This window comes from Pygocentrus nattereri, chromosome 28 (assembly GCF_015220715.1).
Source record: "Pygocentrus nattereri isolate fPygNat1 chromosome 28, fPygNat1.pri, whole genome shotgun sequence".
Taxonomy (NCBI): Eukaryota; Metazoa; Chordata; class Actinopteri; order Characiformes; family Serrasalmidae; genus Pygocentrus; species Pygocentrus nattereri.
In genome coordinates, this window is record NC_051238.1 from 7563154 (window position 1) to 7579215 (window position 16062).

The 16062-nt window shown below is 38.8% G+C and overlaps 1 protein-coding gene across 5 annotated transcripts in view; it reads right to left on the minus strand.

Moving 5' to 3' along the window:
• Positions 1–5664: 5664 nt before the first annotated feature.
• The window catches only part of plxnb3 (plexin B3), a 152827-nt gene continuing 142429 nt past the window's right edge, over positions 5665–16062 (minus strand). For all 5 annotated transcript variants that reach the window (XM_017719454.2, XM_017719453.2, XM_017719452.2 and 2 more), the window contains exons 26-35: positions 15810–15969; positions 14328–14431; positions 13766–13853; positions 11876–12042; positions 10992–11152; positions 9436–9583; positions 9043–9107; positions 8102–8177; positions 7249–7323; positions 5665–7121 (exon numbers count right to left, since the gene is read on the minus strand). In XM_017719454.2, the coding sequence (XP_017574943.2) occupies positions 7017–7121; positions 7249–7323; positions 8102–8177; positions 9043–9107; positions 9436–9583; positions 10992–11152; positions 11876–12042; positions 13766–13853; positions 14328–14431; positions 15810–15969 (1149 nt within the window). In that variant the 3' untranslated portion in view covers positions 5665–7016. The remainder of the gene's footprint in view (positions 7122–7248; positions 7324–8101; positions 8178–9042; positions 9108–9435; positions 9584–10991; positions 11153–11875; positions 12043–13765; positions 13854–14327; positions 14432–15809; positions 15970–16062) is intronic.

Here is a 16062-nt window from a genome sequence, read left to right on the forward strand (position 1 = left end):
ATATACATATCACATCTCGGACATAACGCATCTGGACATGAATAGAAAAACACGGACAACACTTTCTAATAGTTTTTTTTTAAAGATTAACATAAAAAAAATTCAGTGGTGAATCAGGTTTAGTGGTGCAGTTTAGTTTCTGGCCAAGAGATTTTACTGAGGTGGCAATCTGCTAAAAAAAGGCTTAAAATATTAAAAAAGTTTTCTTTGGGGAGATTTATTTTGTCTTAGAACGCCCTGCATCCACCTTGAATAAATGAACCATTTTAGGCAGAAAATGTATTGGAAAGCTAAAACAAAATAATCTCAGACATTCTAATAACTTGACATTATTCTAATAATATGCTGTGAGGTAGCTTTATGAGGCAGACGTCTGGTTCCCATCACCACCACTGTGCACAATTTCACATCAAGCCACTCTGAATGACTTTATTTAAATCTTAGCCATTTAATTAAACACAGAAAATATTGACCTTTAAAAGCCTGTTTTTTTCTAGTTTTTTTATCTTTGGGAGAGTCCATATACCTTTTACCTTCTGTGTATTAATATTTCCAGTCTAAACCACCTTTATACATATCGTCACTGTCCAAAGAAAACCATGCATGTCTATTTGTGTCGATTTTTATGTTTCTACCTCTTTTCAACACGCCAGCTAACCTAACCCTAATCCTGTAAGTCATGTGAATATTCATGATGAATGGACCAATAGAAATGCTCTAAAATCACTTGAAGTAAAATCTCTTTACATTGACTCACATTGCAGGTAAGAGTGTTTTTTCCTTCTCCTGTAAAGTTACTATTTTGGAGATACTTGGAGATACTCTGTGTCTACAATAAAAAATACTCAACTACAAGGTATATCAGTCTGTTAAAATTATAACTTTATTTTTAATTTCTCATACAAATTCTGATTTCACTCATTACAACATTTTGGCTCCCAATTTCTCCTCAAAGGAGACAGTAATTATGTCCAAGCTGGGAAAAAAAAAGAAAAAAAAAGTTCTTTATAATATTTACAGGCACATATACACAGCTGTTAGCAAACTATACCCAATACAAATACAAAAGAGAATTAAAGTTTAGAACGGGCCTAAGTTCAGGTTTTTTTTAACCCCAATTCTATTAGAAAATTTCCATATTTTTTCCCTTGTATAAAAACTGTAAAATATGGCGATTGGCAAAGGCTCCACAAACACCATTCAAACAGTCCTTCTGCTGTTGCTCTGGTGGAACACGGTGAAGAACAGTACTGCACATTTGGCGCGACACTGAGTACCACAGACAGTACGAAGAGGAGAGAACTGGGCTCGGATGAGTCTGTTTTCTCTCGGAGAAAAGCTGTGTTGCTACAGGAGGTCCGCAGACTGTTGCCTCGCCGCCATACACAAGGGCTCGCTAACACATACACACACACTTCACACTTCACATTCATATGCATACACTCAGATTAGGCCAGTGGAGAACCACAGACACAAGCGTCATGCGCCCAGCAACCAAAACAAACAAACAAACAAACAAAAACAGCCAATCGACTCAGCCCATCAATTGAGCATGCATAAGTTTATAATAATTAAGACTACAATGAGAAGCTGAACACATTCAAATTCAGGCTAACAAACACACAAATAACCCTTCTATCTTTTGAGGGTTGTAATATTGTCCTGCTGTTTATAAATTACACTCTAGTGCACCCAATCCTTGCGGATATACTTCAACATTAGTATGACAAACCCTGATATTTCTAAATTACACAAACTAAATAAATACAGGCTTACAAATTGTCTTCATATTTTCCAAAAGCAGCCCCTAAAGTAGGGACTCTAACATGGATAAAAGCTTTCAGTCATCAGCAGTATCTTGCATTAGAGGGGAATCCCACTGATCATTCAACATTTCTCCATAATTCAGTGTAGTTTGATGCGAAACGTGAAACGGTTCACTGATCCAGAGTGGTCTGATGGGAAATGGTTCATTATGGGGGTGACAGGAATCTTAGCCAGCTAACCTGGGGCTTAGATCCTTCTAACCTTTTGTGTCTCACAATGGTGGATCGGTTTACCGGCTACATCACTATGACAACTTATACTGCAGGCCTAACCTGCTCCAGGGCAGGTTAAGCGTCAGATTTCAGAGGTCTTACACCAATCAGGGCTGAGCTTCCGGCCAAATCAGGGACAGAGGTGGACCCCCCCCCCACCTGGTGCTTTTAGGGTCACTGTTTTTTCTTTGTGACATTTGCAGCTTCATGTGAAGGAAACAATCATACTATGTAGGTATTAAGAATACAAAGCAATTACTACTCCATTAAGTACACATTTACATGCATGTAATAATCTGAAAACTGCAGTCAGTAATCTGATCAACATGATTACATGCACTTGAGTAGTCAGAACTCCAGGTCTAGGCAGTCAGGCAGTAATCAGATTTCTGCTTTGCAACCAGCCAATAAACTCAGAGAATGACTATGTGACGTAAACATAACATAAAACTCAAACTTCATGCTGCGGCTTTTGTCTAAGCATCACACCACTTTACCTGAAAATATGAACACAATCTAAAAAATGAAGAATATTTAAATCCTTCATATTGTCACGCAGGTAGTCAGTTTCAGCATCACTGCAAAGGTGTTTTGCTGCATCTCGCTGCTTACTTATCTCCAGCACAGCAGCCTGTTTTCAGGCATGCCAGGGCTGAGAAATCCGAAAGAAATCAGAGTAAGAGTTTGTATGCACCACAAATCTGATTACTGAACAAAAATCCAGCCTCTTTATCAGATTTCTAGGTCTTACTCTGATCTAAGAAATCAGAGTGTGCTGTTTACATGACCATTTGAAAAATCTGATAACTGCAGAAATCCGATTACGATCGGAATATTGAGTGCATGTAAACACACTCATTGTGGCACTATTATACGTTATATCATTATACGTTTCACTACGCTTTACTTTCTGCATATTCACATAGTGTTGTTTATTTTTCCTTTTTTGAAAAATAAGCTGCTCGATGACTCCTGTTTCAAATCACTGACTGCTTGTCATCACTCATCATTTATCATAGATTAATTGTAGCTTGAGTGTCTGAACCTGGGTTAACAGAGAAAGCTGTTAACAGCTGTGCTGAAACGAGTTAGGTGCAGTTAGACTCCAGGGGCTGGAATTTATTTACTATCCAAAACCTACAACATGTCTGAGTTGTCACATGTAATGATAAAATAGTGGTAAAGCTAAAAAAAAAGTGTTTTCTTTTGGGGACTTTTTTGCCTTACAGTACCCTACATGTACAGGAATGTGCAAAAGTTTGGGGGACCTGCTCAAATGACATGTTTTGTTGATTTTCTGAGTGTAAGTAATTGAACACATCCTCTACTGAGAACACACGTCTGCACATTTTAATGCATAATTAGTCTTTATCTGCTGATTTTAACAGATTGGGGCAAAATTAAACATAAAATGTGGTATGTACTAAGGTTATGGCATATTTAATATGTTTTATTCTTTGTCAATATGTTCAATTCAGCAAATAAACTGAAATTGTGCTCTGAAATTTGCAGAAAAACGACATATTTCAGTTCTCTGTAGAGGATGTGTGAACTTATTTTAACCTAGAAAATCCACAAAACTTTGACTGGGGGTGTTCAACTTCTCCACACTTCATAGCTTAAACGATGCATTTTAGGGCAAAACCTTTAACAAAATGTATTAAACAACATCTTATGCATCAGGCAGCGTATTCATAACCCCATTCCATGTAATAACTTTATGGGATGTAGTTTTTAAAGGCAGGACGTCTGCTTCTTATCACCACCAATGAGAATGATTCTGACTCAGTAAATTGTTCTCAACCTGAGCATTTCACATCAAACCACTCTAAATGATTTTGTTTACATCTCAACCATTTCATTAATTAGAATGAATTATATTTACTTTTTTTAAAAATCAGTGAAATTCCTCTTCAATATAAGACTGCACAGTCCAGCAGTACATATAGACATATTTTTTATTCACTGCCCAACATATTCAGTCACTCAGCTTAAACAAAAGTGCCTGAATATGGGCACACACTCCTTTCACACAATCAGGAAACACACTAACAATGATTTCTAAAGGAAAGGAAAGGCAAGAGTGTAAACGCAAAGTGCTACAGGCAAAAAAAACAAAACAAAAAAAAAACAAATTGAGACAGAAATTCAAAAAACACAAGAAAGAATTCACAAACGTTACAGTCCAATTGTGATACTAAAATAATTTCTATGTACACTAGCATCACCTAGAACACCAAAACAAGTCAGATTGAAGTTCGAGCTCTAGAACTGAAGCAGGTGGAAAGCCCTGTTAAACAGAAGTCTATACAAAGAATACAGGAATACTGAAATTGCCAGGAAGGGTAGCTGTGGCCCTGAGACAGATACTGTGACAAATTGTGCTATTTATCCAGTGAAGAAGATGAAAATAAGAAGAAACAGTGGTGTGAATGGCAGAATCTGTCCAGGCCAGCCCTTTTCTTTCCAAATCCACACAGCTAACAGCTGTAGCTCCGTTCTCCTCTCTATTTGGCAAATAACGTCAAGCTTGTATACTGTAATTGGTAGTCATTATAAAAGGTTACAAAGAAGGCACATTTGGTAGTCGTGTATAAATAAGCGCTATTTACAGTACAAATAAGTTAGTTTCTATTCAGTGTCTGATCTAAACAAGTTTCCAGGACAACTGCTGCTCTTTTTACATCAGTGTAACCAAGCAACAAAGTTGACTGGCTCCGGTCTTCGCCCCAATAGCCAATCGCGTGCTCACCCGTTTATAAACATCTCCATGCCCCGCCTACAGCCTATATCCAGTTCTGCGCAGGCTGTTAATGCGTCCATCCAGTAACTGTCCTCATCTCTTCTAGCTACATCTGAGGCAAAATACATTACAGTTCAGCTTCATGAAATCACGCCTCTGTGCCTTTTCAGAGATGTCGCTTACACCCAGGATTTTTTACATTTTACACATGTAATATACATTTGATCTTTTCTTTTAAGTCTAAGCAGCAATCGCATACAGTACTGTGCAAAAGTCAGACGCCCCTTTCATGTACTTCATTTCCATTTCAATGGCCTTTGAGTAAAAATTTTTCATATTTAGCTAAATTACACTGAAGCACATTATAATAATCTGCAGGGATATTTTTCCACACCTCCAAAGTTCAGGCTTAGACTTTGGTTGCATTTACAAATAATCCCAAACATATTCAGTGATGCTGAGGGTGGACTCTGGGGTGGTCAGTCCATTGTTTAGAGAAAACTAGCATCTTCTTTGTTTGATTTGTAAATATACCTGGTCTTACACATTTGTTAGGAGTCTCATCTCTCTCTCTCTCTCTCTCTCTCTCTCTCTCTCTCTCTCTCTCTCTCTCTCTCATATATTACATATACTGCTGCTGTTGGAACAAAACCTTGAATCTCTACTTCTGCTGTTTTTCAGTTTTTGCCATTATTTGAAAATGCCTGATGTAAATTTTATGATGAATGGACCAAAAGAAATGGCCCAAAATTACTTGGAAAAAATTCTGGTTCTATTGACTTACACTAAAAATAAAGCATGTTTTTCCTTTTCCTGTAAAGTTGCAGTTTTGGAGATATAAGGTTTTGTTCAGACAGCAGAAAGCCCTGCGATGGACTGGCGACCTGTCCAGGGTGTATCCTGCCTTCCGCCCTGCTGGGATAGGCTCCAGCATCCCCCCGCGACCCTGACGGAGAAGCGGCTTAGAAAATGGAGAAAATGGATAATCTCCTCAGAAATACCTCCTAAAAAATTACAACTTGTACTTGATGGCTGTTTTGACTGGAAATTAAATTGGTGAATGGTGGTCTCTGACTTTTGCACTGTACTGTAAGATCTTTTAACACATTGACGCAGTCACTGACGGCATTTTAATGGCATATCCCATCCAATCATTTTTATCAGGTAAAGAAGGAAGCACAGCAGGAGTACAAACTCCGTGCAGCAACAATGAAGTACAAACCTAATTCCAAGAAAGTGGGGACATGTGAATTTGGGGACTAAACACACAAAATGAAAGCAGATCTTTTGTAATCCACTTATATAAATCGTTAGCCGCACAATTAAATGCTTTGTCCTGTATGTAAATTAATTTGATTTAATTTTGCATTTCACATAATGTCCCAACTTTTCTAGAACTGGGTTTGTATTTTGTTAAATGTTGAATTTTCTATTAATGTCTTTGTCATTTCAGACATTGTGGGATTAAAGAAATGTGTTCAGTTTCATTTCCTGACTGCAGTCTCTTCTTCCAGTGGATTCATTAAAATAAACCCTCCTGATAAAAACAGCAATTTGAGGCAGTTCCTCACCACAGAAAATGATGTAATTAAGACCAGATACACGCACTCACATACCACAGATGCGTACACACATACACACCTTGTGCGGTGCTGTTTGGCGTGTTATGGCACTTGTGCTCATTATTCGCGATTAGATATGACTGAATATAATCTGCAATTTAAAACGATCAACGTAAAAAAAAAACCCAATTAATATTCCATATCGCTCAACTGAAAAGCACAAAATATTCCTTCTACATGTCATAAATCATGCAACAGCTATTTTAATAACGCTACTAAGAGCAGGCGTAGGGTAGGCATTCGGAATCAAAGAAATGTTGTAAATGAAATGCAATCGATTTATAGCCACAGAAGAAACCATACACGTACATTTGCACATCAGATGCATCAGTGCTAGCACTGAACAGCATGTGACATTAGTAGAAAAAAAAAGGTTCAGTGTGCTTATCAGAAAAAAGCTCACTTTGTGCTATTTTATTTCACACCCTGTGCTTTTTAACACCCTCCCACCTTAACAGCTAATCTGTCACCTTGTTCCCTTTTGTTAAGAATTCCCAAAAGGTGGATGTGAAGTCTGTTTCAGGAAGTGGGCGCAGGATTTCTCTGGTCAGATTTCACACAGCACCGAGCTTCTCCCGGCTGTGACAGGCTCGTCGAAGACTCTCCACTGGGTCAAAGGTCAGTGACTTTGTTCTCCACCAGGGCGGCAACCTGCTGCAGCCGGTAGGCTAACTGCATTTTCTGCCCGGCGGCATCTTCCTCTAAAGCCATGATAATCTGCACGCAAAGCACGCACAAAAACACAGAACCACTTAGTGGACACATAATTATACCCGGCAGCAAATGAATCCATTCTCATTATGCAAGGGTCTGTTCCTCTGGAACCCCGGCCCTTCTCACTGACCTGATCATAATATTTGTTGATGTACTTGTACAACTCGTGCAAAGCCACCAAGCTGTTCATCTCCGAAGCAAAGCTCTGAAAATACATCAGTTAAAAAATAAATCAATGAAAAAAGGGGTCCTGCTTTATTTGGAAAGCTGTCTATAGATAATCTACAGATGTTCAAATTATTAACAAAACATCTGAGTCTCAAGAGAGTTAGAGCAGGGGTGTTAAATTCAACCACTAAATAGGCCATATTAAAAACCTCTATAAATCTGTGGGCCAGAGAAAGTCTGTATTTTTATTTGATTGTTAAATTGCTGTTGGTATCACTACAACCTGAGATGACCAATGTTTTTTTTTTAATGCACCAAAACATCAACATCAAAATAAAAGCAGCTGTACTGAACCTTGAAATATTACATAATAAATACTTGAAATATTCAAAATTATAATAATTCATGTATAAATAGGCTACAATACACAACATTATGTGCATTACAATAGGCTACATGACATTATGCACATTATCCTGCAGCGCATGCTGGGGACTGTAGTGCAAAGTGTTGTGAAACGGGCTAATATTGATGGAAAATGAAAATAATTTTGCAGGCCAGACAGGATTATGCTACAGGCCTGATCTGGCCTTGTGTTTAACACATGGTAGATAGGGTTAGGATTTAGCACTAAGGTCAGGTTTAGAAACAGGGTTAAGGTTTAGGATGGGGATTAGTCTAATTACATATTGGGGATTAGTCTAATTACATATTAGTCTAATTACAACCACAACATATTCACAATGCAATACTGCTGTTACACATAGGAAAATGTGATCATTACATAGTTTAAATAAGTAAATGTTGACACTCACCCCAGATAACTCAGTAAGCATGGAGTTCATCTCCTGATAGCACCCAGAAGCGGCACTATGAATGTCACTGTAGTACCTACAGCAGAGACAAAAACCTACATCAGAACACTGACATTTTTCAACACCAACATCAATGTTAAGACCTTGATTTCAGCACTGATTCTTGAGACCTTTTAAATTACCAATCAAAAATAGGTGTGGTTTAAACCAGAATGAGTGTGAGCTGCTGGAAGTGGGTGAATATACTGACTGCAGATTAATCAAGAAGCACTTATGTTCATACTATGCCTACATAATGTAGTCTAGATTTTGCAAGCAAGCATGCTTATTGGCTCAATGATACTGGTAAGACCAGTTAATTTCTGAAACATAGTACTGAAATAATTCAGTGACTACCATAAAAAGTATTCAACTCTGATACCAAGCCCTAAACAAGACCTCTATGATTTCAGTTATGAGCTTCCCATGTGGGAAAGATTTTCCATTTTTATTCTTGTTTTAGTGCTGGATCCTAATTTTAAAAGTGCTCAGCAGGGCAGTTTTTACTTATAGTATCATCTTGGTAACATCTATAAACACCCATAACTTCAGCAACTTATTTTACTGTGTTTTTTTGTCATCAATAAACTGCATTATTATGGTAATATTATGGTTAATAATTGTGTCTGTTCTTGTTATTAATTAGTGATTTTTTTCTTAGTTTGAACTTCCGATTTCTCTGTTTTACTTACAGATAAACAAGTTTTGTTTTCTGCGAGGAACAAACTGATATATACATTTTTTCTACTAATTGTATTGTACAGTTTCAATTTACTGGATGATTTTAACATTTGCACAGACCACATTTTTTCCCCAATATGTTAAATTCAGCAAATAAACAGTAAGTCACTGTCTGAGTGAGGAGATGTAAGAAGCCTGCTATATGCTGGTGCTTGCCTCACCTCTCCACTAGCTGCTTGTATCGAGGTATTTCTCTGGCATACAGCAGCTTATTAACAGGCGAGTCCTAAACGACAACAGGAGAAAACAACTGATTCACCTTCAGCTGAAAACATGGTCTTGTATTTCACACTTAATACATTCAGGAGCAGTTTTACCTTTTACTTTCTAATGCAGTTAAATAGGGAGGAGGGAGCATCAGATATCAGTAAGCTGACTGTAAAACACCTGAGAAATCTAAGGCAATATCACATATACAGCAGTACTAGCTTCCCCCACACTCTTTCTCTCTGCTCACTGAGCCGTAATGGTCCACTGAGAGATCACTGAGGGAGGCGGTTGTTGTGAGGTTAATTAAAAATGACCCAGTGTCAGAGGTTAATTAGCTTACTGACCCGGCCCACTTTGTGCTCGGAGGTGGTGCAGGAGTCAATGAAGGTCTGAGCGATGACTGAGAGAACAGCATCCACGCTGTCAGTCACCTGCACGTCAAACACAAACTGAGGGTTCTTCAGGATGTTCACCCAGAAACGCAGAGGTAAGCTGGGGGGAGAGAGAGAGAAAGAAATAGTGAGAGAAAACATCAGAAGTGTTCAATGCCTCTAAAAGCTCCTTCGCAGAAAGCGAAAGGACATAAAATGGTTATGATTACTGCCTGACATGTTACTTTTTTATGGAGATAAAATTTTGGCCTACAAAATATTTTTAAAACCCATTCATGGCAGACGGGTATAGGATGGGTGTTATAAGGCCACACAGCTGATGGAATAAAATGAAAATTTCTAACATAATAATCAAACAAGATGAATAAAAAGAACACCATTAACTCTTGTGTGGTGTTGATGTGTTTGTTACTCAGTGGTCTTGAGTAACTTTTTGTTTATTGTTTGAATTGAATTATTGTTTTTTAAAATCAATACAGTCACAGCAATTTATCTAAAAACACCAGATGTTTAAAATATCACAAGTGTCCAGTGTAGGGTTTTCCTTTAGCAGCTGTAGCCAGTCAGCAGCCTGTCCATGTTGTCCACCCTCACACACATACACACAGACATACACACTAACAGCAGGCCATCTGGCAGGAGAACAGAGTAAAGGACACAGCACCTCCCAACACCACATGTGTAATATAAACGTGTGGGAGGTGGCCAGTGTGAAGACACTGAATGAGTTATTTTGTATGTTCTTCTCAGAAAATGAGCAAATGATAATGAATCTGAGGTTGAAATAATATATAATATAATAAATCACATATTTTTTCCTTCGGTGAATATTTAAAATGGGTCCCACAGACATGGGTTTATAAAAGATACATACATAGGACATTAAAAAAAATACACAAGACAGCAAAGCCCCCAAGACTTTATCTGTGTGTTGGAAAATACTAGAACTTTTCTAAACAGTGGAGGCCTTCAAGTGAACCCTTTGAACCTTAAGCCACAAGGAGGCCAGTGTATAAACAGGTGTTTGATAGGGAGGTGCTGGGAACCAGGGATGCAGCTTGGCCTTTTTAATGATTAGATACAAAAAAGACAACTAGACCTTTTAAATGGGTTGAATTTATTTTGGGTCCAAAAAAGTGATAAATTTGTGGTTTAATGATGGGCAAAACAGGTTATGACACATGAGATTACCTCATGTGTGAAAAGTGTATAGAAACACTGAACTCTGTACATTTGCATTTGGGTCCAGAGCCTAATGCCCAGGCTGAATGCACTTTGCCTGTAATAAAAAAAATGAAACATGCTGATATATGTGATATATAAGACTAGTTCCTATGACCACCACTATAAAGAAATCTTAGTCTAAAAGTGTCACATCAAAACACTCTGAATGACTTTGTTTCCATCTCAGCAATTAAATGATCCAGAAACTCTGAAAAACTGATAATGTCCATTTTGAAGTTTTGTGTAATTAAATGCGTGTCACTAAAAGAACCAACACTGTCTACCTGTTAGTCTTCCATATGTGTACAGTCTCTGGGTCATCGATGCCATGCTTCTCCGCCATGTCGTCCAGGAAGTCGAAGAAAAACCTGACAGCGATGGGAGGAGGACGCTTGGTGCTCAGGATGGCCACAAACACATCATCCACAAACTTCTGCAGTGTGCCCTAAACCAAGAATAAACACACTTTAAGAGCTGGGAGAGCATTTTAGAGATTGGTTGAGACTAAATTACATTTTTATTTGAAACTATAGATCAGTGGCAGTCTCATTCATGTTGATGCATTAATACATTCACTGAGCACTTTATTAGGAACATCAGCTTGTTTCTACACTCATTGTCCATTTACTCTACAGGTGCACTTTGTGGTTCTACAGTTACAGACTGTAGTCCATCTGTTTCTCTGATACTTTGTTACCCTGTTCTTCAGTGGTCAGGACCCCCATGGGACCATTACAGAGCTTGTATTATTTGGGTGGCGGATCATTCTCAGCACTGCAGTGACACTGACATGGTGGTGGTAGTTAGTGTGTGTTGTGTCTGATCCTTTCTTACTGCCACAACATGCACTAACATGCCATCACTACATCACTGTCACTGCTGTGCTGAGAATGATCCGCCACCCAAATAGTACCTGCTCTGTAATGGTCCTGTGGGGGTCCTGACCACTGAAGAACAGTAAAGGGGGGGCTGACAAAGTATGCAGAGAAACAGATGGACTACAGTCTGTAGCTGGAGAACCACAAAGTGCAACTATACAGTACGTGGAGCTGATAAAATAGGCAATAAGTGCAATGTGTAATTTGTAAAGTGCTCAGTGATTGTACATGCATGATTGTGTTTAGGTGCATCTGATATGTATTTCTGCATTAATGAGCATTCGAGTTACCTTCATGGAGAGCAGACGCGTGAGATAGATCTCAGGGATGGCTTTAGCACGCTCCCTCTCTCTCATGCTGCTCTTTCTGTGTTTGGGAATTTCAGGCTCTTCACTGGATTTTACCAGGTGCCAGAGACGAAGACCCTCCTCCTCTCCCCCTTCTAGCATGGGTGTCTCTATAGCAACCACAAAAAAACAAGGCTGAGAAAACAAAGGTAACACTGGCCCTTATTCATCAAAGCAGCGCACGTTAAATCAGATCGTAAAGTAGACGTATGTAAATATCAGCAACAGTTTTGTTTAAATGCATTATATTAGGAATAAAATCACATGACAAAATCACATCCTATACAGTCTTATAAAATTTAAATATTTCGTTTATTTCACATTTGTTCCTTCCAGTTGTTGTAGTTTTGGTTTATTCAGTAACATGTTTGCTCAAACTCCACCTACGAGGGCAGCCACTGGTTCACTAGCTGCTGAATGCTGTTGTTTTATTAGCGCCCTACAGAAACATCTGCAGGAATTAGGGCATGCTTTAAGTAAATCATATGTAAATGAGGTACTGGTAGGCTGGTGCATGATCTCATGCACTGAAGTTGATTCATCATTTGTGCACTATTTCATATTTCATGAATCAGAAAAAGACACAGTCAAATTTCCACTCTTTTTTACACAACTTTGATGATTAAGGGCCACTGTGTGCTTTATTGTACGTATTTCAACAGTTAAATAAATGTAGTCAAGCAATTCATTGTGGTTGACAGGACTGACACTTTAATAACTAAAGTTCCACCAATTTAGCGCAATGATAATTTAATTATTCTGTCAAATTTTGTTCCTTAATAGCAAATAATACTGTCATAACTACTCAAAGCACAGCCAGCTGCCAGTAACTCTCCAATGGGGACTGCTAAAGACAAGAAATACAAAAATTGCATTACAAACTTCTCAAACTTAGCTTAGCTAGTAGGCACAGGCATTTCAGTCACATTTGATATGAACTGTCTCTGAGCTCAGCATCTCTCTATTACCGCATTAAATTCAATAGAATCAGAACACACACGCCAGAATGCCTGGCACAACCGTCTAAGCGTTAGCCCTGTCATTAATAGATTGTGGATTCGATCTCTGGTGATGCTACCGCCGTCCATGGCCGGGAGTCTAAGACGGCACAACTGGCCTTGCTCTCTCCGGGTGGTTTCGGACGGCCCCCCTTTCTCCCCGACATCGTTCAGCGTGATGCTAGCTGATGTGACAAAACTGGCAGTTGGTGCTTTCCTCAGAGCGTGTTCAGCTCTCCAATGATGCTGCGCTAGCGGCAGTTCCAAGAGATACAGTGGCGTTTCAGAGGTCTCGAAAGAAGCCAGTGCTAGCCTGCGTCCTCCTAGTGCTGGTGGTATTGTGTGACTGGGTGTGTCCTAACTATTGAGAGGAACTGAATATGACTAAATTGGGGAGAAAATTGGGAAAAATCATCCAAATCAAAGATAAAGAGACAAATGCTAATCATTTACCTCAGCTAACGGTGCTAACCTAGCCAGTTTCTCATACAACTGGAAAACAGCGAGTTTGTGAAGAATTAAATGATACCAAACATAATAAATTCAATAAGTGACAACAGTTTTGTTCCACTGAATCTATATCAGTGTGCTTGGCTCTGCGCTGTGTGTTGTTCACGTGCTGGCCATATGAATGGTGTTGGTTATCTTTTGCCTACCAATAGGGTTCGGCCTTTAATGAGGACAATAAGTTGTAGGCGGTTTCTAATTCAGGAGTATTCCAGTCATGTGCTTATTCGGGCTGTTAGAGCAGGGACAACATGAAACCGTACTGGCTGAGGCCTGCAGAACTGTAACAGATCAATCATGTTCTAGTTTTAAAGGGCGTGAATCTTACTTTCTCCAGTCTGGTAGATTTGATTGATGCCCATGACACCAGAACTCTGTGAACGTGGGATAAGTGCCACCGTGGCTCCATCTGGCACCTGAGGAGATGGGAAACAGATGGAAAGAGGAGATCAGATCAGTTACAATTGCATCTAAAAACCTCCTAACATGACAAGCTAAACGAATTACGGTGTGTTTGTGAACTGCTGCCATGAAAGGCACCCCAGGTTCTAATTAAAAAGGGTGGGAATGCTAGAATGACTCATGAATGTAAACATGCAGGAAAATCTGATTCAGTGTTTGAGAAATTTATTATTCATCTAAAAAGAATTAATTTTCCCCAGAGGGAAAGAAAGTAGAGGCACTTTTAGTTTTCTGGGGGAAAAAAGAACACCATATCTGATGAAGAGAAACACTAAAAAAAGAAAAAAGGAAAACGCTTTTCTGACAAAAATAATAAATGAATAACTTGCAAATGAGCCACTCTAATACTCATAATTACACACTGATGAGTGGGAATTATGAGCACTTGAAGTCAGCATTAGTGCTCCGCCAGGTGAGATGAGACTCACCTTGTAGTGCTGTAAAGTGTTGAGCCTTTTCCAGTGACCCTGCACAATGGCAGTGACATCATCATCGGACAGAGTCAGGTGACCCGCCTGACCCGAGCGCCACTCTGCAAAAGTAAAACAAGTAATGGCACATTCTGGAATGAATTACAGACATTATGGTTACCAAACAGCCAGAGTCGTTCAAGTATGTTTTCACACATAAGGGTGTGTGGAGTGACTCAAAGAAATATAATAAACAAAACCAAAATACACTAAAAATACTAATAGAAAATATAAAAATGTCTGATGCTGTACAGGACGCACAAGAGTATAGAATATGCACATAACAATAAATGGGCAAATTCACCTATGTGCAATTATACCTGCAGTCTGCTTAAAAAGCCTATACAGTTTTGTCTGACTGCTTGCCTGACGGTGTGGGGAAGTCTTGTAACTGGTTTTAAATAGATCCTTTTCACACTTCCACATGAGTCATTATATGCAAAGCCAAATATGAATGTTTCAAAAGAGCAAAGAAAAAAATCCTTTAATTTCTGACAAATTAAATGTCTCATTTTCTCAAAAATTCTCAGCAAGTATTCGTTTTTTTTCTAGTTGCTCTTTATTCTGACTCACTAGGTCAAAATACTATGAAACAAGTCATTCTGACCTAATGAGTGAAAGTTTGAACCTGAGAAGATTAATTAAAACACTTTATTTATCCTATCTAGTGCAAACAGGCTTTTATACTAAACGCATGTGAGCTGCACTGATCATGTTAACTACAAATTTGCACCTGTTTTCATTTGTACGGACGTTCAGAGTAGATAACCCAGTAAACTGGCTGCCTCATCAGCACAAAGTGTCAGTACGATGTCAATAATTAGTGCCTCGCTTTGAAAATCTGCCCCATAATCAATTAACTAAGGTACTGGTTTTATTGTATTTACAGGTAATGCTAGATACTCTTTCCTGATGACAGTTAGCTTTCGACCTTCTTTTTATCTTTACAACTCGCCCATTCAGTGCTGAACAGGTGTCAGCTGCCCATTTTCAATTTAACTCTGAACAAGTTTGCTCCTCTCTGAAAATGACCACTTCTGCTACATAGAATATGGATGTAAAAAAAAGGGTCTATTGTCCTCATTTGTTTCCGCAAACGGCAAAATGTGCTTGACAGGGTCAAAAAACAGCTCCAAAGGGCACAACAGCATGATAACAAATAAAATGTAACTTGAACATAAACCTTTAAGGTTTGAATAAAGGTCCCACTACTTCAATTAGTAATGAGGTAATCCTCCAATTCTTTTAACTAGCTGTTGTTTGAGAAGACCCCAGAGATAAAAGTCGATACTAAAATAATACACACACACACACACACACACACACACACACAGAGAGAGAGAGTAATCATGACCAGTTTGACTGCCTTAATATTAAGTGCATCAGTGAGACACATTTCGCATATTCTGTTAAGATAAAGAACTGATAGGTGTTTAGTACCCAGGTCCAGTGAGTCAGCAGAGGGCCTCTGTGAAAAAGGAGCTCCTTTATAGATCTGGTCCAGAATCTTGTCCTTCACCTGAGTGATGGTGTCGGTGTCCAGAACCTTAACCGGACACGGCTGGACCTCCATCCCACTCTTAACCAGCACCGTCAGAGTCTGAGAAAAAACACACACAGCACAGTGAAAGACCAACTCTCTGATTGACCGATAGTTCAAGAGCATGCCTCTCTTATGCCAAGAAAATGACTG